This window comes from Physella acuta, unplaced genomic scaffold (assembly GCF_028476545.2).
Source record: "Physella acuta isolate Inbredline_101_S28 unplaced genomic scaffold, ASM2847654v3 ptg000317l, whole genome shotgun sequence".
NCBI lineage: Eukaryota > Metazoa > Mollusca > Gastropoda > Physidae > Physella > Physella acuta.
Window position 1 is genome coordinate 74,075 of NW_026731836.1, and position 22,777 is coordinate 96,851.

At 32.3% G+C, this 22,777-nt stretch overlaps 2 protein-coding genes across 6 annotated transcripts; one reads left to right on the forward strand and one right to left on the reverse strand.

The window, feature by feature from the left end:
• Positions 1–2,975: 2,975 nt before the first annotated feature.
• Positions 2,976–10,680, forward strand: LOC131940450 (putative ATP-dependent RNA helicase DDX43). 2 transcript variants are annotated; one of them, XM_059299090.1, is made up of 18 exons: positions 2,976–3,656; positions 4,044–4,198; positions 5,010–5,091; positions 5,278–5,369; positions 7,044–7,099; positions 7,275–7,328; positions 7,442–7,506; positions 7,619–7,729; positions 7,967–8,108; positions 8,266–8,366; positions 8,481–8,568; positions 8,703–8,762; positions 8,981–9,048; positions 9,170–9,235; positions 9,736–9,843; positions 9,936–10,010; positions 10,114–10,201; positions 10,315–10,680. In XM_059299090.1, exons 3-18 carry the CDS (start codon positions 5,063–5,065, stop codon positions 10,447–10,449), a joined length of 1,338 nt encoding a protein of 445 aa, XP_059155073.1. In that variant the 5' UTR covers positions 2,976–3,656; positions 4,044–4,198; positions 5,010–5,062; the 3' UTR covers positions 10,450–10,680. The 2 variants fall into 2 exon arrangements, with proteins under 2 accessions (XP_059155073.1, XP_059155072.1); XM_059299089.1 differs by having other exon boundaries at positions 4,082–4,198.
• Positions 10,681–11,100: 420 nt separating this feature from the next.
• Positions 11,101–21,688, reverse strand: LOC131940451 (N-acetyltransferase ESCO1). 4 transcript variants are annotated; one of them, XM_059299093.1, is made up of 12 exons: positions 19,080–19,279; positions 17,337–17,570; positions 15,364–16,314; positions 14,865–15,024; positions 14,449–14,524; positions 14,007–14,138; positions 12,920–13,015; positions 12,402–12,482; positions 12,191–12,253; positions 11,885–12,042; positions 11,542–11,685; positions 11,101–11,300 (listed from the first exon to the last, which is right to left on the reverse strand). In XM_059299093.1, exons 3-11 carry the CDS (start codon positions 16,298–16,300, stop codon positions 11,550–11,552), a joined length of 1,839 nt encoding a protein of 612 aa, XP_059155076.1. In that variant the 5' UTR covers positions 16,301–16,314; positions 17,337–17,570; positions 19,080–19,279; the 3' UTR covers positions 11,101–11,300; positions 11,542–11,549. The 4 variants fall into 4 exon arrangements, with proteins under 4 accessions (XP_059155076.1, XP_059155075.1, XP_059155078.1 ...); XM_059299092.1 differs by lacking the exons at positions 17,337–17,570; positions 19,080–19,279 and adding an exon at positions 21,560–21,688; XM_059299095.1 differs by lacking the exon at positions 19,080–19,279 and having other exon boundaries at positions 15,376–16,314.
• Positions 21,689–22,777: the final 1,089 nt, after the last annotated feature.

Genomic DNA, 22,777 nt, shown 5'->3' on the forward strand with positions numbered 1-22,777 from the left:
TCTAGACAAAATGTCATTTAGCGGATCTTTTGGCGGAGGCCGTGGTGGCGGCGTAAGTTCAACAACAATGATGGTTGAGTCTTCAAATGTGGGAAAGATCATAGGTAAATTTCTCTTTTTCTTTTGTTCTCATTTTTTTGTTCCGGTACGAACAGGTTCCACAGACTCCATTTTAGAAGTCCTGAACCAGACAGCATGGGTTTAACAATTTAGCTTGATTGACCCTAACTCTTGGTAAAACACACCGTAAAAGTGTTTTTTTTGTTACTTAAAGAAATACTATCATCATATTTCTTAAACAGAAACTCAAAGATCATTTAAATTAATAATTTTGTTGAATTCTTTTTTTTTCTGGACTCTAATAAATTTAAGCCTGCCGGCCGCCCTTTGAATTGTACTACTTTGCAAGGGGCGCAATTCTATCACTTTTGAGAGACATTTCTAGAATCTAGATCTAGTCTAGATTATTGTAACCAGTGATTAGAATTTAATTGTTAGCATACATTCTAGATCTACATTTTGGTAGTTGATCTATTTTACACAATGACCATGCTTATTTTTCCAGAGTAGAGCTGACTGCCCATTTTTCTGCAGTTCTTAAATTCCCCCCTCCCCACATTTTGATCTAGAATAATCGGGAGAATGTTTACACCGGTGTCTGATAATGGAATCTTCTTTAAAAAAGGGGTGTTAGGTTACTGGTAGTTAACTAAATACTAGTAAATACACACATGGCTGGCTAATGTCAATGCTAACCCTGTCCCTAACCCTAACCCCAACCCTGGTCCAACCATACGCCTAACCCTAATTTCTAACCATAAAATTAGTCGAGATTACAATACTACTAACAACCCAACACCCCTTTTTTAAAGAAGATTCCATTATCGGACACTGGTATCTATAATCATCCGAATAATCTATAGCCTACTAAAGCCTACATAAACTAGTGTGCAGTTTCTTAATCTTAGTAATTTAACATTCTTATGAGAAGTGAAGTTGACTAATTTCATCAGCATTACTACAAAAATATAGAACTACTGGTATTAGCTTAGGGCTGGGTCTATGAGGCAATTTTATGTTCCAAGATATCTAAATGGTAGCTCATAGTCTGGCAGTATACCATAATTTATCTGAAACCAGTTTTGGGTTTGGTGTGGTTGTGGTAATAAATTCAAAAAAAGTTTAAAAAAAGAACCTCCTGGGATGTTAAGAAAATGTTGATCTTGCTAAATCACATAATTTTAGATGCCTGATAATAACTGCTCATTTGGTTTAGGTTTGTCTGAATTTTGTTTTGAGCTTTATTTTTGTTTTAATTTATACTAGTGACATGTTAAAATCTTTTAAAATGGGTGTTGGGCTTGCTAATGTCAATGCTACCTGTTAAACTTGAGATCTTAACCAACCTAACATACCTATTTTTGGAAGAGAATTATCTTACATCTGGTGTTGAAAATCATGTAAAAAAGTTCGTAGCATGCAATTTAAACTTTTTGCACCCGATAGTTCAGAGCCTCCCACAGTTGTACTTCAATTACTAGATCTAGTTGATTTTAAAAAAATGACTAGAATTGAGTATTCTCCATTGTTTAAATAAGTTAGCTTGCTAATGTCAATACCAACCCTAGTCCTACCATACGCCTAAACCTAGTTTCTTACCATAAAACAGTCAAGATTACAATACTTTTACCAACCTAACACCTTTGGAAGAATCTGTTACTAGGCATGGATATCTTCAATCATTGATTTGTTCTAACTTGCACTTCTTTTTTCCTCAGGTCGTGGTGGAAGTAAAATCAGAGATCTAGAACAAGACAGTAATGCCAGAATCAAAGTAATTTGAATTTAATAATAAAATATTTTAAAAGTTGTATTTCTAATTGTGTAATGTCATTTAACATAACTTGTTTGTTTTAAATAGATATCCAGAGATGAGGATGAGGATGGAATGAAATCTGTTGAAATCAGTGGAACAACGGAAGAGATTGAAAATGCCAAGAGACTAATTGAAGAATGCCTTAGTGGTGGTAAGTGCTATGCTTATATGTCAAGACAAACTATCAATGGGTTTTTAAAAAATGTAAAGCGTGACCTAGCATTTCAAATTGTCTTAGTTATTTTAGTCAGCCAATTTCAGTTTTTGTTTTAGAAAATGTATATTAGTATTTTATCTATTTAATTACAGGTGATTATAATGGTGGTGGAGGTAGACGTGGTGGATATGGCGGGGGGCGTGGAGGACGTGGTGGAGGAGGATATGGCAGAAGAGATGACGGTGGAGGATGGGGCAGAAGAGAACGTGATAGCGGCGATGGATGGGGTAGGCGAGATGATTATGATAGAGGTATTAAATGCCTTTAATGACGTAACCGTTACTGTGCCGTAAAGAATTTTTTTCATTGTCTGTATAATTGGACAGTTTCAACGATCACCCAGGTTTTTAACAAATTAAAATTCTTTCAGGAAGCCGTGGTGGTGGTGGCGGCGGTGGTAGAGGCTTTGGAGGTGATGGTGGTGGTGAATCTGAAACAATTTATGTTGAGTCATCTGAAGTAGGCAGAATCATCGGTAAGACAATAACCTAAATATTTAAGTTGTTTTTAAATGTTCTCTTCTTACTTTAATATTTAAGTTGTTACTATTTATAATTTCCTGTCTTTGTAGGTCGTGGTGGAAGCAGAATACGAGACATGGAAGCAGACAGTGGTTGTCGGATAAAGGTATTAACTTGCGCATATATTTTTTTCAGAGTGCATACATAGCTTGTTTTATGTGCTAGCGTAAGTTGCTTGTTTACATCAATTAGTCATAAATGTTTTCTTTAAAACAGGTGTCACGTGATGGCGACTCATCTGGTAGAAGTTCTGTTGAGTTATCTGGGAGCAAAAACGCTATTTCTGAAGCAAAAAGGCTTATTCAAGATGCTGGAGTTGAAATTGTTAATGGAAACGATCGTGGCCGTGGTTGGTGATTTATTCAACTATTTTCAGCAGATAAAAGCATCAAGGACTCACAAGATTTTCATCCAAGTTGCAATGTCATCATTTTTATTTTTTACTTTTTTTTTTTTGAGTATAGTTACCAAGTCATGTATCATTTATCATCCAGACCAGCTTAAATTATTTTTAAATTCTCGGAAGATTTGAGTCTTGCTCACTCGTGCAGAATGTCAGATGTTATATATAATTGGACTTAACCCCTGGAGAAATCTAATGTATATACTATTCGCAAACTTGATATGTTCACTGAGCGACGCCAGATTTTAAAGTATTGGTCTTATTGTTTTTAAAATCGTGTTCATTGTGCATTTTATGCTTACAAATTTCCAGCTTTGAATAAACACAACAAATTATATAACACAATTTACTTGTTGGTCCTTTAGCTCTAAACCAGGAAAACGTGGTTTGGATCAGAAGCCTTGTATTTCTTTCCATCCATGGTTTTTCTTTTGTGTTTTGTAAGGTTTTGGTATCCACTATATTTAATGGTTTCGGATGGTTGCACAAATAAAAGTATAGCTAATTAGTAACTTGCCAGTCCTGGTTTGAAGCTGTATTTATTGATTTTGCAGTTTTACTAAATGGGCATTTTACTTTTTTTCTATAAAGGTGGTTATGGGCAAGATATTTCGGGAGGTTTATCAAATAATGGCAAAGGTAATTTTTGTGTTTGTTTGTTCTGTTATTGCCACTGTTCAGAACCCGTGCCATGTCTATTTTGGATACCAAAAAAAAGGATGAGTGTTAAATTATTGGAATGTATTTAAATTTCATCATTTAGATCTATAATTATACATTACTCCTGATTCATTTAATGGTCTCAGTTGGGGTTTTGCCTGAACATTTCAGCAGGTGTAATTTTTCTGTTACTTGTACAGAATATTATGTGCTCTTAATTAAGCACTTAAAGTTGTAGTTGGAATACCTCAGATGTTTTAACATCCATTTTTTGTTTTTAAAAAAAAAACAATAGGATAACATTTTGCTTGACTTCTTGCACATCCATTGAAATAATTTCTATGGCAAGATGTTCTAATTCACCAGGGCAGGCAATTGATATATTGTATGCCCTCCTACGACAGCAAACACAACTACTTCAGATGAAATAGAAGACTGGGGAATTGGGACAAGTCATCCTTTGATTGATTGGAATGCCTTGAGGGAAGAGCAGAAGGTGATTGAGAAAAAAAGGTTTACAGGTAATTTGGGGATTACTTTAGAGTAGAACTTTTTCAATGTGTTTTTACTCAAGCAGAAATGACAACATTGTCTTAGATCATTTACTACTTGTTGCTGTTGATCAGAGTAGTCCTTTCTGATTCTCTTGAAAACTCCATGTTCATTAAAAAACTATTTGCTCCTAATGGGATTGAACTATATAAATGGGAAGGGGTAGTAGAACACTGGGAGTAGTCTCACAGGTACCAGTAGTTTCACAATACTGAATTAGAACAAGTAATATGAATTTAGTTTTTCATGCATTTTTTAGCATGTTAAAAATAATACTGTTGTGGTAGATCTATTACTCATTTTATTGTTCACAATTTCAAATAGTAATGTGCTTATTTTCTATTGGTAATTGAGGGTTAGTATAAAAATAAACTTTTGTGTAACTGTTTAGTGGATGTGCTCATTAACTCTTTCCTTACTGTACAATGAAACTGCAGAGCTTTTTCTGTACTAGTAGTGTTGCCTAAACCAAAGGTCGGCAATCAGCTCTTTAAAATGATTGCTCCTAATAGATCACCAAGAAAAGAAAAATGTACTACTAATGTTACATTTTTTATTTAAAACCTTATTAAACGTATATATTGCATTGTTTGCAAAAGATCATAATAGTAACTGTCAACAAAAAGCAGATCCTGGTTCTTAGAATTGGCACCTTTATCATACCATAAAGTTTTAGAACCTTCACTACAGCTGATTCAAGATGTTTGATGTAGCTCTGCAAGTGGTTCAGTTTATTTGATCACTGTTTAAAATATTTTATTTTGTATTTTATTATGTCAGGTCTGCCTCCCATTAAAAAGGACTTTTACATTGAAGATGAGAACATTAAAAACATGTCTCATGAAGAAGCTATGTTGATCAGGTCAGTTTAAAAACTGTTCACATAGAGGTTTTTTGTCAAATCATCATTTATTATAATGTATGTAGTCATGATTTTAACCGTTAACAAAAACTAGCTTGCATTGCATACTCCCATTTCAGCTTATCGATTCCACTTTTAATTGTACAGTCACAGCATCCTCCATTAAAAATACATTTTTTCGAACAGGAAAGAAAGTAACAATATTATAGTGGATAATCCTGAAGGCTGTTCTGTGCCCAATCCTGTAAAGACTTTTGAAGATGCTTTTCAACATTATCGTAAGTGGAAACCTGACATAAAACCCTTATGGGTATGTTTCTTCTGCTGAAGTATACAAATATGGCATCATCTGCATCACTGGAAAGGAAATAATTAAGAAAGTTTGTTAAATAAAAATTATTCTAATTTCAGTATATACAAGACCAAAGAGAATGGGATTTTAAATAATAAACAGGGATAATAAAAACTAACTCAGTAGAAATTACACTTAAAAATGCACCATTTTCCTTTTGTTTCAGAACAGTTCATTCCAAACTAATTCCATTTAGTTTTCATTCTTGGTTTCATTCATCCTTAACACTTTGCTTTTCATGATATGTATCATGCTTTTCAATCCTACTTTATTGGTCACTTGGTATAAAGATAGTGGCTTTTACCTAAATTTTGTTTGGGACTCTGACCTGTCTCTGTTACATACCCAGCACTTTTTTTAATGAACCTGCTGTGTTTGGAGTGGCTCAGATTTAAAAATTTAGTCTGTCTTTCCTTATTGCAAATTATGATGGGAACCACTCTCTTCCTTTTGATGTATTGATTTAACTATTTTAAACCATTGTATATTTTCTAATCAAAATTCATGTGAGACAGACACAAATTAGTTCTACCTTTCTAAGCAGCTGAAAAATAGTTCATGATTGCACCAAACTTAAAATTCACCATGCAAGCATGAGAAGAATTCCTATGCCCTGTATGAATGCATTGACCAACTTCATTACACATTCAGTAAAACTACTTAAGACCAAAGCAATGTTTAATCACCTATCTTGTATGCCCTGTATGAATGCATTGACCAACTTCATTACATTTACATTCAGTAAAACTACTTAAGACCAAAACAATGTTTAATCACCTATCTTGCCATTGGGTGGAACTTCATGGTCAAATGGTTAGGCAATAAATTGCCAACCCTAAAGTTTAGAGTTAGGGATCCTGGCTAGAGTCCTACTACTTCCCTGAGCCCCAACTCTGATGGGTATCTGACTTGCATTATTGAAATTAAAGGTGGCTGGGCATATTTTGTTCACCACACTAGACCTTTATAAGCTGAAAAAACGTAGACTGTACTTCACCTGCCCCCTGTTTTGACATGTTTAATAGGGAACTTGACTTGCCATTGGGCTGATCACTAGAAAACTCAGTATTAACTCCTACTGACAATGGGAAAGAGGTGACTGAATGATGAATGAACTCAATATAAAACCTTTGGGCATCCTGTTGTGAACATCTATTGGATAAAAAATTAGATGTGGAAATAAAATTGCTTACCACCACTCAGGAGTAACTTATGGCATCATGTTATGAGTGTGAAAATGTATAGTATAATGTACCTGTCCTCTGTTTTTGTTACCTTATAGCTAAGGTATTACTTAAAACCTAAAGGTTCATCCATTTGTGACATCTACACAATTTTTTAGCCCCCCCCCCATCTTTGTCAAGTTTTTTCCCAATATACTAATTCTATAACATACATTAAGTCTATCTTAAATGATGAATATAGCTTTATTCTTTTTGGTAAAACAACTAAAATTTGGTGACCCTTTAAAAATTATGTAACAATTATGTATCGTTTAGATACATCAGGTTTGGTAATTTTAAAATACTTGTAATTTTTTTATTAAGTTGTCCATGAAAAGTTTTTTCCGATTGTCTGCCATTTGTACTTTTTTTTTCAGCTGAAATACTTGAACAAGTTTATAATCAGCAATATATTAAGCCTTCCCCTATTCAGGTACACTCGGTTCTAATCATCCTATTTATGTGTTGATTATAAAGCTTAACATAAAGCAATTGATGCTTATGTCTTATGGTTAGAAGTGCTTTAAGAATCCTGACCGACATGACATTGTAAGTAATGTAAGTTCTGAATATTTTTGTGTTAAGTAATTTTTTGAAATCTTTTACAGAGCCAGGCATGGCCCATACTTATGCAAGGGAAAGATCTTATTGGAATAGCTCAGGTTTGCCATCCTTTAATTTTAATGCCTTGTAGTGCTTTTCTTATTTTCATAATGAAACAAATGAAAATTATGTATGGTTTGTGAAGACTTGTATTAAAATTATATCAAATTAGACAGGAACTGGGAAAACCATGGCATTTCTTCTACCAGCTTTAGTTCACATTGATAACCAACCGGTGTAAGTTGCTTTTGGTTAAAACTTATATTAACATGTGCATTTTAATAATGATCATTGTGTAAAAATGCTAATTCAGTTACACTTTAACTTGGTATGCATTGACTGTTTGTAGACCAAGGAAAGATCGTGTTGGACCATCAGCCTTGATTCTTTCACCTACAAGAGAATTAGCCCAGCAAATTGAAACAGAAATTAACAAAATAAATTACAAGGGTATAAGAAGGTAATGGCTTTGTGTATTCTGACTAAAGTTAATTATGGTAAATTAAACTTTCATTCCATTGTTTTTACAATCTATCTGTTATTTTAGATCCTTGGCATTTATTTCCTGTTTATGGTCATTTATTTCCTGTTTATGTATTATGTTTATGTATTAATTGTTAATTGTAGAACTAAATTAATAACAGGCTGTGACTATAAAAGGTTCCTGTACTGAACAGTCGTTACAATTTGTTTTCAGCATCTGTGCTTATGGTGGTGGTGATCGTAGAGAACAGCGTCAAAAACTTAAAAGTGGAGTAGAAATAGTTGTAGCTACACCTGGTAGACTGAATGACTTTATGAATTGTGGTGCGCTGAATGTTAAAAATGTTACATACTTAGTAAGTGGTCAGTAATTTCTATTCTAGACCATAAATATTAATGCATACTTTTTTAATGGGCTGCTTGCTATAGCTTCCATAACTGTAGGGATAGTTTCTAATAGTTGGATAGTTTCTTAGGTTTTTACATTTCTCATATATGTTGCACTACATTCAGGTTATGGATGAAGCAGATAGGATGCTTGATCTAGGATTTGAGATAGAAATTAAAAAAGTGATGTTTGATATCAGACCAGATAGACAGACTGTGATGACCAGGTAGGATATAAGCTCATTTGTAACAAATTGCTTTTCTTTGTTTGTAAATGTTATTGACTTAAACAATTTAGCCAAATATGACATTTTAAATATGAATTTTTTGTATCTTTATAGTGCAACTTGGCCACCAGATGTTCAGCGTCTGGCAGATCAGTATATGACAGATCCTTACAAAGTTTTTGTTGGAACTTTAGATCTTGCTGTATGTAGGCCTAATTTTTAATTTTATTAACAATATAAACAAAATGTACTTCTTTCATTTAAACTATTTTTATAGTAATTTATTATAATACAACTATGCTAATGTTATTGTTTTTTGTTACATTACGTGTTTAGGCTGTGCACAGTGTCAGACAGTGTGTTGAGATTGTTGAAGAAAATGACAAGAAAAGTTTGGTAAGGTTTACATACTATTGAAATTGAAACTTGCTTCTGCATCTTAAATTAATTAGAATATTTTTGTGTCCATATTTAGTTTGCAATCTTTCACATCCTTTTTTTCTTACTCATTTTTAGGCATCTTTTTTTTATAATGCAGGATGTGTGGAGTCAACTAAATATTTGCATATGCTCAAACTAAATTTCATATATTTTAATAAACTATTTAATTTCAGCTGTTAGATTTTCTATACCAGATGAAGCCAGATGAAAAAGCAATTGTTTTTGTTGGGAAAAAAATTATGTAGGTCTTGTCAAAGTGTTAGGATTGGAATATTATTAAAAAATAATTCAATAAATTCAAACTATAACCTGTTTTTTCTTTGTTGCATAATAGTGATTATATTTTTTATCAAATTTGTTAGTGCTGATGATGTTTCAAGTGATTTGGCAATGAACAACATTATGTGTCAGTGTATTCATGGTGATAGGTAAGTTAAATACACAAATCATTTCAATTACATTTTATTTAATGCAAATTATGTTTGTTCTTAATCTAAACATAATGTAAAATGTGCAGCTTAAGGGGAGCCTGCCAGGTTCATTAACATTTTTCAAATCAAGTGCAATGTTTCTAAAGAATTTATCATGTTCAGTTTTAATATTTTCATTAAGTAACCAAAATTTAAAAATTTAAATGGTAAATAATCTTACTAGATCATGCTGATAACTAAAGTATATACTCTTAAATATCTTAAAAGTAAGAGAAAAAGTTCTCATTTGCAAATTTTAAAATGATTCTTAAGATATTAAATTTCTAAATCTTTTCAGCTAAAAAGATGCAAGTGACAAAGATAATAATTATCAGGTCCCTTTCATAAAACATGGCCTATAAACATTACACTAAGCTGCCTTAGTACTTAGTACCTGGTTTTGTTACAAATTTGGTATTAAATTTTTTTTAGTTGCAATTAAAGAATACTATTTTCAGGGAGCAGTGTGATAGAGAAACAGCTCTTGAAGAGTTCAAAAATGGAACTGTTAGAATTTTAGTTGCAACAGATGTAGCTTCTCGTGGTTTGGATGTGAAAGACATAACGTAAATATTATTTTAAGTATAGTAAACATTAGGTGTATATTTTGTAGTGGTTTGATAAATCAATGTGCTCATTGTCAGTAACTTATTTTCAGGCATGTGATCAACTATGACTTTCCCAGGCATATAGAGGAATATGTCCATCGGATTGGAAGAACAGGCAGAGCAGGGTAAACTATTTTAAAAATTTGTTTCATTGTTTTACAGTAGAACTTGTACCTTCTATTAAATATGGGTATTTTGAAATTTGATCAATTTTTTTTGTTTAAACAGTCGATCAGGCACTGGTATAACATTTGTAACCAGAAATGACTGGAAAAGTGCACAGCATTTAATAGATATAATGGCTGAAGCTGGCCAGGTAAGTCTTTATCATATTTAACAATGGCTTTTTTATGTAAGTTTGTTAGATTTTGCTGCCTTGTTAAACAATTTACTCTTCTGTTTAATTGTGCCAATTCTTCCCATCAACAGGAAATTCCAGATGAGTTGGTTTCTATGGCAGAACGATATAAAGCATTTAAAATGAGAACACCAGATGATGGTTTTGCAAGAAGAGGTGCTTTCAGGGGTGGTAGGAAAAGAGACGAAGGTGCTGGTTGGTTTTGAAAAGTTCATTGAATCTCCAAAAAGTATTATCTCCAAAGTATCAAAAAATACATTTGTACATAGATTTTTTTATATTTTTGTATGTTTATAAATCATTTTTTTATAAATCATTTTTGGGTGGTTTTGAAATGTTCACAAAATCCCCAGTTGTAAAAAGATTTTTAAAATTTTATGTTCCATTGTTACAAATTGATATTCCATTGTTATTGAAATAAATCAAAATGTTTATGAGCCCATGGTGTTTTTTATATTTTGAAGTGTGTTTTAGTTAGATGGGACTTGTTCATCTGTACAAGTAAAAAGAACACTATGAATTCTAGTCCTAGATATGCAGTGGCTGGACACAAGGTGTGCATAAAAAGGTTTTTTTTGTGCTCTTTACAGCCCTCACACTACTCTTAGTGTTTAGCATTCAATGATCTCTTAAGCAACTAGTAAATATTGAAGTGGATATACCTAAAAGCTCTTATTATCACCACCCTCATAGATACTTGCCTAACACATGGTAAGTTTGGACTAAGCGAAATTTAGGATTCAAATTGTGCATACAGCAAGCTAGAAATACAATTTTAAAGATTATTGTTTAGATTTTTCTTAATGAAAATCACACACCACATCCTTTCCCCCATATACATAAAAAACAGGACGAAATTAATCTGAATGCTATGTTTATTTAAACAAAACTAAAAAACGTGTCCTAAAAATAGATAATGTACAAAATATATAACAAAGGTAAATCCATTTTCTTCAAATAAATTTGCATGGAGCTGTAGAATTTTAAATACAAAGGATGCAATTACTGGACTAAACAGCAACATTTCATGGACTGTACTGTAATGGTGCATCATATCCTAGACAGACCAAAAAAAAATAAATAAAAATGCTGAAATGCTAAAATTTAAACTAAACTTAGTAAAGGCATAGGTAAAAAAAATCGCCCAAATGTGTTGTTAGATATGGCAAACACTATAGCTGTGCACTGTGAATGTAAACCAATTTTTTTTTCCACATATTTTGGCCCTGTCTAAGTAGGCCTATATACCTTGGTAGTTTGTGATTTGTGAAAGAGTATAAAACTAGAAGAGGATATACCTTTGTAGTTACGATTCATTATATTTGTAAACAAGAAATGTTGGCGTTCCCACATATTTCTGTGAGAATCTCTGTCCATCAGGTGTTGGATCTGAAAATGCTACTTTTGACTTGGGGATAAGAGTTCCATAATCAAACCACTGCCTGCAAACAGGTTTAAAATGAAATAAAGTGAACGTTTCTTCCTATTTGGTTTCCTCTAAAACAAAAGTACTGAACTTTGATAAAAAAAAGAAATTTGTTAGATCAGCTCTAAAACACAACATATTTTTAAACTTTGTAGAAATTAAAATCAATATTGCAAATGTTAATACGCTACAAAAATTTTAAAGAAATAAGTTACCTGACACAATCTAGCAGTTTGGAGGCTATACCCGATCTGCGATTTTCTGCACTAACCCACAAACGACTAATCCCAACTGAGGCAGGCTCTGGAATTTTGTTACATCGCCATGGCCGCTGACCTCCTGATGTATCATTGACAGGTATGGTTCGATAGCCCTTGATGAAAATTATTTCATGTAAATAATGAAAATTATTAATTGGTTTTACTAAGGAAGTAGAATCTATGGGTAATTATTACTACAAAAGAAACAAGATCATTAAAAAATATATCTAAAAATCTAATAAAAAATGTCTTAAAACTGACCTGTTGAATTGGCTCAGCTACACAACAACCACAAATTCTCTTGTCTTTGACAAACATAAAAACCTGTTCAAATAAAATCATTGTCAGTTTTATACACATTGAATGCTTATATTACATCACATCAGATTTTAGCAAACGGAAGTTCACCTTTTAATAGATCCTAATTATACATGATGCATTGTTAAAATAATAAAAGAAATTTTATTATTACTTTTTGATTGTGATTACTGAAAGATGAGCTCCCATCTTGGAAACCAAGCTCTTGTCTCATCACCTGATTGACTTCATCTACCTGAGGACCATAGAGCAATACAATTCAATGTTACATTGTGTAAGATTAATCCATAAGATTTAAAAATATATACGTACATGTATAACGCTTCCCCAAAAGCAGACTGTGATTACTCTTTTTTTTCTCCAAGATTTATACATGGTTATGTTCAAATTTTACCAAGGCATCATAGCTGCAAAAATTTTGGCCCTATCACTCACCATTCTTACACAACAATTCTATTTCACCAATGCTTAAAATATAAATATTTAGGAAAACAAACATTAAAACCTCTTGTGAACATTTTTTTTAAACAATCTGTTTCTGGGAAAGCAATATATGTATGTATTAATTGTGATTTTATTTGTATTCAGTTTACCTTGATATAAATAAAACAAAGCCATAAAACTAACAGAAAAAGCTGTGTTTGTTAAATTTAAAAAAAAACTTGCTTTTACCTTTTTTCTGGCATATTTGGGATCATCATGTAAGATAAGAATAACTCGACCATCATCCATAGGATATTCTTGGACTGTTCTCTCCTTTTTCCATCCCTGAAGTGTTAGACATTTTATTTAGTAAATTATGATAATTATACTCCAAAGAGAAAAAAACCAAAGCAAGTACCACGGATAAAAACATGCACAACTTATATTATTTATTATAGAATTTAGTTCTATTACATCTTATACATCTGTATGTTATCTAAGATAGAATGTAAATAAAAAGAAATCAATATGACAAACAGCTGATTACAGAATAGGTGAAAAAAATACAACTCAACATACTTCACTATTGCAAAAGTAGATTTTTGAAATATAAAAAGCAAAACTGAATATAACTAGACAAAATATAGACTGTTGTATTCACATATTCAAAACATTCTGAGGGAAAATGAGCAAACAAGTATTTCAAAGCAACCCTCTTTGTTGCAAATATTTATTTATTTAGTACAGAATAAATTGATCAGTTTCCAGAAATATTTGTTGTTGTACATTTTTAAGTTGTGCTTATTTATCAAATGTATTGACTTTTTTTGTTGTTGAATGTTTTAACCTTAAACAGAATGACCTTTGAAAATGTTGGCTGATTTTATTGTAATGCCCCTGGTTAACAGATTAATGCAGAATCCCAAGCAACCCAGAAACCAAGGAAGACAGTAAAAAGCAACATATTCATAAACAGTGATAGATGAATCGATTCAGCAACATAAAAACAGATAATAATGAAAAGAAAATGCCTAAAAAAAAACAGGTGACATGCACAGAAAATACCAAGTAATAGACAATAGAAAGAGATAGAAACCAGATTTTTTTCCAAGGCACAAAAAATGCATTCAGTGGTGACCAATCATGGTTTCGTTATACTGCAAAATAATGAACTGTGTTAGCAGAACTTGAAAATTTTTCGAGTTAAATCTGTAGGTCTACTTTATTGAACAAAAGATAAACTGTAAATAATTCATTTGTAACAAAGTTTGCAATTTAATAACAAAATAAAAAAACAGCAACTGGAACTTTAAAAACAAGATGATAAAAAACGTACAGGAAACTTAAGAACTTCAATGTGACGTGAATGAAACTTGCTGTGTTCAGCCTCATCAGCTTTGTCAGCATGACAATAAATCATGGAGCAAACAGGGCACTGTGTTAAACCAATTTTCTTTTGACCAGCATCCTGTGAAGAATTTACATGACAGCAAAATTCAAATGCATTTTTTGAGAAATTGGAAATAGCAAAAACTGCAAAACTATGTGTACTGACTCAAGTGATTTGTCGAAAATCTCGATATCAATTTTTTGCATGATTACAATAATTCCTCTATATTTTGTAAATGAGAAAGTAATACATGCTGCTACATACTTATTTAAAAAACGTCTCTTAATGTTTGAGCCCCCTTCCCCCTCTATCCAAACTCTTATTGGATAAATAATTTTACTTAATAAGAAAATTATATTCAGGTACTATTTTTAAAATTTCTAGTTACCAAAATCATCTGTGACTGTTCATGATTTCTTGATTTAGGAGATTTTCTGAAACTAGGACTGCTAGATTTCACTGACCTACCAAAATACAATTTTAAAAACAAAACAAAAGTTAAAATTTGATGAAAGTTACTTCAAACAAGGAGACAATCAGCTTGCATTATATAGAGTGCATTTCACAAAGGTTTGTAAGAGGTAAGTTGTATTTAAACTAAAAAAGTAGCAAAATATGGCTATAAAAAAAAGACAGCAGTAAGAAGTAAAGAGAAAATATTTGTGGTAATTAAAGTAAAATAGTAATTGGTAGAAATGTTTTTAAAAATAGAACATCTTAGCAACGAATAAACTTGAAACAAGTTGAGTTACTAGACAAATAAAAGGAACTATGGTATGAAAAAAAACCCCCAAAAAAACTAACAATTTGGAATAGTTAGCAGTCTGTTCAGCTCTTTTCTGGTTAAATATGGGGAAATATTGTTCCTTTTTATCACTCTGTGGACTTTCAGTTATGTTGTTATTATTTTCCAGCGTTTCCAGGTTGTTGGATACATTCTGACTCTGGTCACTTTCCTGATCATCTGAAAAATGAAAAAAAAAAAAAAAAACCAACATATATAACAGGCTACAATTAAAAAGTAATTACTGTGTAATTTCAATCAATCCAGCTTTAAAATTACTAATCTAATACTAAAATCTAAGTGCAATATTCTTTTCAAAGCATAAAGTTTAATAACACGCTTATTTTAAAATCACAGCCATTGAAGTCTAGATACTAGTCTTTATTTAAAGAGTAAAGTTGCACAATTCCTCAGTTTTTATTGGAATTTTTTATTCATTTAAGAAAATATTGAACACACTATTTTGGGTAAATGCTAGAGAAATCTACGGTATAAATCTATAGAATAGAAAAAATTTACCGAAACTAATACCTTGCTGTAGTGTTTCACTATCATGTGACTCATTGACCTCAGTATCATGTGATTCATTGACCTCGGTATCATGTGATCCATTGCCCTCAGAAACATCAAGAGTAAAACCAGATGAGAATGTAAATCCTGATGATTTTTCAGCACTGTCTGCTGAATCATTCTTCTGCTGCCGAGTATTACAAGATTCTTCTTTACCAGTTGAAATGGTCGCTTTTCTTAAGTTATCTTTGTTTTTCTTTTTACTAAATAGAATTTTGGATTTCCAAGGAACAAATTTTGCATACAAACTTTTACCACACTGAGCTAAATTAATTTTTGAATTTTCTTTAGGTGATCTTGTTTTGAAAAACTTCTTTTCACTTGAATCAGAGCTGGTTTTTTGAATTAAACTTGTTTCTTCATGATGTAATGATTTGTCTTCAACCACATCATTTTCTTCATCACTTTCACTTTCCTCTTCTTGAGAGTTTAGCACAGATTCTAATTCATCAAGGTCTAAAGAGCCATTACTAATTCTAAAAGTTACTTTATCCCTTGTTACCGTCATCGTTTTCTTTTTTATCTCACATTTTACGGGGGATTCCGATAAGTCAGACTTTTTATTTTTTCCACCAAGTTGCCGTTCAAGAGTCTTGTACTCATCTCGATACACTTTCCTGAAATTGCTCATGGAGCAGCTCTGAAGCAGAGCTTGTTTCACAGGTGACAGAGCTATTCTCTTCGCCATTAGCTCATCAACCTGACTTGGTGAATATGTGAATGGATCTGATCGTGTGCGTTTTCTTGATTTTTTCACACCAGAATCATTTTTTTCTTTAACTTGTTTCTGCACTGAAGTTTTTGTGACCAGCTGATTCTTGTCAAGGCCATAAAACTTTTTTGGAAGAAATGAGGGTTCCCGGGAACTCCTTAACTTGCAAGACATTCTTCAATTCTTGCCTACAAGAAAAAAAAAAAAAAGGAACAATGCATGAAAAGCTGTGCATACCCAACAAATGCAGAGGATAATTAAAAATGTATATACAACAAAATGTACGGTTGTTGCCGGCGCAGAACAAAAGAGACTAATGCAATGTGATGCATTGAAAGTACAGCTTTAATACATAGGTAAAATTACCACTGAAAAAAAAAACTTACATGGATTGCAAAGCATTGGAACACTGCCAAAATTCCCAAAGATGTGTTTATAATAGAGGTGGATTAAGTACAGAAAATAGGCATTGTAAAAACGGAATAGTAGAGCCAGACTATATCTAAGTCAATTGATGCCTTTCTGGTTAAGTAGTCATGTCACCCACATTGTATCCTTGTATTGGCTATGATAGTAAACTGTCAGGAACAGTTGAGTTTTGTGGAGCTAACTGGTTTAAGACATTACATTTTTGACCTGATGCAAAGCTCATGTAGCGATTTGATGTGTGGAGAGGTGCTCAAACCCCACCTGGCTATACTGCTCCATCTTAACTATGACTATTCTCTGTATACTTCAACTGTACTTTAAGTCTAATATTGTTATTTTAGTTCCAACGCCTGCATCCACACCCCTCTACCTGCAGAACACAAATGATCCCAGATGAATAATTTTGTTCTCCATGATGGAACTAATAAAGCTCTCGACTTAATCACTAATTAATTTCAATGTTGTCCATACATGAGTCTTGACTACCACAACAGCAGCGATAGCTTTAGTTTTGCAATTTAATTGGTAACTGATGATTCCCACTTTATATAATATAATATATATAGGGCCTAATTTATAGGGCTATAGGCTATACGGCAGGAAACAGATTCAACTCTCAAACATCTACTTTTAGGGTCGATTTTCGCCAATTTTCAAAGTAACAAATATTGACATATTATATATCAATTTTGTTGCTTAACAATCGAGGAATTCAAAAATATAAAAATTAATAGCACTAGACATTTACATCACGTTCAAAATTTAGATTAACCACACTCACTCAAATGACTTTTTTTTTTTACATCTAAATGTAGTAAGGTCTAAAATCCACGAAATTCACAAAATTAACAATATAATTACACAGAAATGTCACTTAGGCATAAATTTATTTGTAATTATGTCAAACTTTACAAAATATACCAGTTTATAGCTTATTTCTATAATTATTCTTGAAAAAAAAAACGACCGCTATCCCCTTTAAAAAATGTTCAAAATTCTGGCTTTTAAAAACACTCTGGGGAAGAAAAAAATAACAGAGTTAAATATAGAGGGTCTATATAAAAAATATTATTAGTAAAATATGTCTATATGCCAATTTTTATTATAGTTGCAGAATTTACATGGCTAATTATAATTGTTTAGTACTTTATAAATTAATTTAAAGTTACGACTGTCTGTGGCCTCATTCAAATAGTGTGGTGTCAGTGAACAGGGTGTTAGGCGTTAGGGCCTGATACGATTTCATTAGAATTGGTAATGAACAGAATGTATCATTAGAACTGGCCTATAAAAACAATGTTGATGATAGATGCAGTAGTTTTAATGCTACTTATAATAGATCAAAATGACAAACATAATTAAAACCTAAGAATCTGGAAGCGGTGACCTCATTTTACTGACACGTTTGTCAAATAGTTAGTAAAATCGATCTAGATCTAGAATCTACGTAATTTTGAAAATATGCTAGATCTAGAAGCAAAATCACTTTTAAAAACTAAAGTTAGTGATTAGTTCTGTAATGAAATTGAAATCCACAGCTAATATGTAAGTATCTTTTGATTTAAAAAAAAAATACGCGTAGTTCTAAGAAAAAAAATTTTCTACGGTGTACTCGATCCCTATCCCAAAACGTGCCAGCCATATCGCATACGTATTCAGCTACTCAGCTACTTATCAAATCTTCGAATTTTAAATTTATATAATAAAAGTAGGTCACCCTAAAAAAAAGAGTACAATGGCTCCCGTTTTCACGACAGCCGTCACTCGATTCATAATTTACAGAGTTATAATGTTCTACTTTCTTTTGGCTATAGATTTGAAGAAATTTAAATTTGTTATTTCTCATGTGTTCCAACAATTGTACCTAATTTTAATAAACATTACATTAGTGAGGACTCGGTTCTTTTTAGAATTAGCCCTCGACACTATACAGACTATTGCGAAGAAACAGACTCGCGCGAATGTCGTGCGTAGGCTGGTTCAGTGGCGAAGGTTAGAAGCCAATTTGAGACGGAAAGTTTTTACTTTGAAATAATTACATTATCAATTAATTTCGATTTAAAACAAATGGCTTAAAGTCAAAAGTAAACTAACATTTAAAAACTTTGTTATTCGCAGTGTACTCAAGATTCTCGTGTTTTAAAGATAAGTCTAGTTTTACTACGTGTGCGTGCATGGTGCGAATACCGATTTTCCGCGACAGAAAATCATTAAAAATAAAAAAAAAAGTATCTACGGCAAAATAATAATTATATTTTACAGAATTAAATAGATTTAACTTAACTGTTATTTAAATACATGCTTCGGAGTAAAAAAATACAATTTTATATCCGTAAAAAATTAACTGAAATTCCCGCTTTCAGCGACGCCGATGTGTCGTAATTTTCGGCAGTCATTTTGTTCAAATTAAAGTAAAAAACGCATTCAAATATACTTTTTTTTACTTTCATAATTTACAGCAATCATTTCTAATGAAAAATCCATAAAAAAATAATAGTTATTTTTACAAAATATTATTTCTTACCTTATTAGTGCAGTACACGTACTTTCCAAGTAGATCCATTCCGTCTAGATTTGCATACTTCGCATCCTTCGCCGCGGCACAAAATGTCATAAAAAACGAATTCCACAAAAATGTTGCTAACGAAGCTTGTAAAAACCTTGCTCTATTTATCAGTATAAACAAAATCCCCGAACGATGTCTGGTTAGAAAGTTTATGAACGGCGAAGATCGAATATGCATTTTGCGGTACCAATCTGTTTCCTGCCATATAGATATATAATATATATAGATATATAATAATATGGCCTAGGCCTATATAATAGTAATATATAATAAAGATGAGGGCTAGGGTTGGCATTGACCTTTTGGCTTTTACTTTTATGTTATAATCACAATACACTAGTATTACATTTAGATTAGTCATTAGTCTGATTAGTGATTTAGCAAGTCATTGATGAATTTTGGGTAATCTATTGGTTTAAGCAGTAATATTAGTCGAGACTAGTAATCATTTAGTAATGTGAAAAAAAGGTGACTCATTAATTTTTAGTAATTATTTCACATTTTTAGGAGGATTTTGTTTTTGAAAGTTACAAAAATGTTTCAAAGTTTCATTAATGTACCTGTTTTTAAACAATTGTATTAAAACTTTTCATTAAAAAATAAAGACTAGCGATCTTTTCATCAGATGCAACCAAGTACATTTACTTTAGCAGCCAAATCTTAAGTTGTTTTTTTGGAATTATAGTAGTTAGAGATTCAGGGGAAACCATTCTAACTTACTGATGGTAGCTTTTTTTTATAGCAAATCCTGCTCGCAAACACTGCTGTTTAAAAGTTTATAAAGTTAATTTCTTGGGTAAAACTCCATTTTAGCGTATTTTATTCTCAGCTTCTTGTTTACCTCGAGTTGAGAGTATTTTATTATAATAACCGAAGCACACCAAAACATTAGGAAAACACGATTTATTTATTTGTATTGTATTTTTGCTTTAACAAATGAATAAAAAAAACAAAGAGAGTGACTGTTTTAGATTTTGATAAATTACTTTTGTCAAACTTGAGAAAAATCCAAATTTAGAATATTGAATGTGCTATGTTCGTGTGTGAGTTAGAATTTTCAAGCTAGGCCTATACATTTTTTTTTATTGATTTTGGTTTATCTATAATTATTATAGTATTAGTATAATATTTGACATAAATAATCAATATACTATATACTTAATACTTCTATTAAAGCCTTAACAATGAGGCAACTTTTTCGCACATTACAATACTTATAGTAGTTTTTAGGCCGATTCTAGTCGGAATAAGATACGCATGCGCAATGGAGAGAAACTACGACTTAGCGGCGATGTTTTCGATGGTACTGCGCATGCGTGTGTTTACAACTGCAGAACCCTAATACCAGCCCTAATCCTATCCTTAACCCTATCCCTAATCCTATCCTTAACCCTATCCCTAATCCTATCCCTAACCCTATCCCTAATCCTACCCCTCATTCTAGCCCTAACCCTAGCCATAGGTCACTGCGCATGCGCAGAACTATCTTTTGCCGAAAAATCTTATTCCGAGTAGACACTTCGTAGTTTTTATACTAGCCTCGGGCGATCTTACGCACCTCTAAAATGATTGATACTGATAGTGATAGATTACGGAATTTTGAATCACCTGCGGCTGCCAATCTAGCAAAATCTAGACTAGGGTAAAATCACGATATAGCGTCGGAAATTATTGGGTAATGTTCGTTGAGTTTCGGTAACATTCGTTACTGTAAACCATTGTTTATTTGACCGTTGGAAAGAAATAAAGTCAAGTGCATTAAATTAATGTTTTAACTTAATTTAATGTTTAACTGACAAAAATTAGCAACAATTAGTAAATCTAAATATTATTAATAAAGTCGAGTGTAGTAATTAATGTTTTTTTAAGAAACACAGAAAAAACCTGCAGAAGATTTGCGACAACCAGCTCTAGTTCTATTAGTAAAATAAGACGATTAGATTTACTAAAGTTAAAAGTAGTAAAAAGAACTAGAATAATGTTTAGTAGCAGCAATAATTAGCACATACACTTAAAATAATTAGAAATACAAAATAATTTGCAAAACAGTATTTAAAATGCAACTAAAATGAATCCTTGCACATTTTTAAACATAATGTATTAAAAATAATATGGCGGCAAATAAATGATGGCTTACGGTATTTCCGGTGGTTTCCGGAACGGCTCGACAGACTACTCCATGGTTTTACTGTTTTTTACTGCTGTACAGTTCCGGAATAATAACCGACGCTATATCGTGATTTTACCTAGACTAGATCTACTAGATCTAGATCTCTGATCTAGTCTACTTCTAGCTAGAATCTAGATCTAATCTAGAATTCTAGATCTAGATCTAGTCTAGAATCTAGATTCTAGAATCCAGCTCCATTTTATTTTAATTTTATAGAACTGAATGAAATGTTTTATTACAAGAAGTAGAGATCTCGAAATCTAGTTACCTTTTGCCAATATATGAAGACTAGATCTAGATCTAAATCAATGTTTTTGACGCTCTTTCTTTGCTTAAGTCTTTACTCTTCGCTGAATGTACAAATTTAGACTGAGTTGGTTAACCCGCCATTTCAGATTACCTCTAGAAATCTATGTACAAATAATATTGTAATTATCTCCCTTTTCCCATCTGCCAACTTAAATAATATTATATTAAATATTTAGGCCACCTATAATTAATTATCCTAGTCATGATCATGTTTTCTAGAATATAAGATCTAGATCAAAGCAATTTAACCTCTAAACGAAATGAAATTTATATAGAAAATATATACTGTAACAGTGTCCGCCCTCTCAAAGAAAGTCTACCGCCCCCCCCCCTCCGAAAATGTCAAGAGCCCCCCCCCCCCACCCCCCGGAGAAAAAAGTCTGGAAAAACACTGCTCTAAACTAGTTAAAATAAAAACGCCGCAACTAACTTTTTATTTGAAACATAAGCTTAATATAGATCTACTTCTAGATCTAGTACATCTGTTACTCCAAAATCCTACTACTAGATCTTGATCTATCAATGCTGCTAGATCTAGATCTAGAACAAGATTCTAATTCTATAACTAAAATCTAAAATTACGCAACCAGCTTGTAATGATTCGACTTTATTATTTGACGAAAATCGTCCTGATGGTGGTGGTGGAGGGGGGGGGGGGAGGCGTCGTCCAAAATGACGTCACATATTCGTCCGTTATTTTGTAACGATGTGTAATGAGGGAGGGGGGGGGGGGTCCTAAATGGTCGTGCATAAATGACGTCACACTCGTAAGGGGGAGGGGGTCCGTAATTTTGTGACGGTGCGTGATCAGTGAGAGAGGGAGGGGGGGGGGGGTTTTAGATGTGTGACGTCACACTTTTGCATTATAAAAAAACAATGTTAGAAAACGAATTTTAGCGCGTTTTAGAAAATTGTTTTAATAAACTGTAATAGCAATAGATAAAAAACTCTATGTTGAAAGAGTTCAGACAAGATTTTGGAAAAAAATTTATCGTATTTTAAGAAAAATTCAACTGCAATTTTGAGGGGGGTTGTAGACTGAGGTGTGACGTAATTTTAGGGGGAGTCTAGAGAGATCGAGGTAAAAATTGTCCAAAAAAAGCGTGACGTCATTTATGGATGACCATTTGGGGGGGGGGGGGTGAGTCCGACAAACCGCTAGAGATTGAAGATTACT

Coding starts and splice junctions, on each gene's coding strand:
- LOC131940450 (XM_059299089.1), top strand. CDS start 3,581: ATGGGCATTTTACTTTTTTTCTATAAAGGTGGTTATGGGCAAGATATT. Junction 8,367..8,480: donor AGACAGACTGTGATGACCAG/GTAGGATATAAG, acceptor GTATCTTTATAG/TGCAACTTGGCCACCAGATG. Junction 10,011..10,113: donor GGAAGAACAGGCAGAGCAGG/GTAAACTATTTT, acceptor TTGTTTAAACAG/TCGATCAGGCACTGGTATAA.
- LOC131940451 (XM_059299092.1), bottom strand. CDS start 16,300: ATGTCTTGCAAGTTAAGGAGTTCCCGGGAACCCTCATTTCTTCCAAAA. Junction 15,025..15,363: donor ACAGCAAGGTATTAGTTTCG/GTAAATTTTTTC, acceptor TTCATTTTTCAG/ATGATCAGGAAAGTGACCAG. Junction 12,043..12,190: donor TAGCTGAGCCAATTCAACAG/GTCAGTTTTAAG, acceptor ATTTTCATCAAG/GGCTATCGAACCATACCTGT.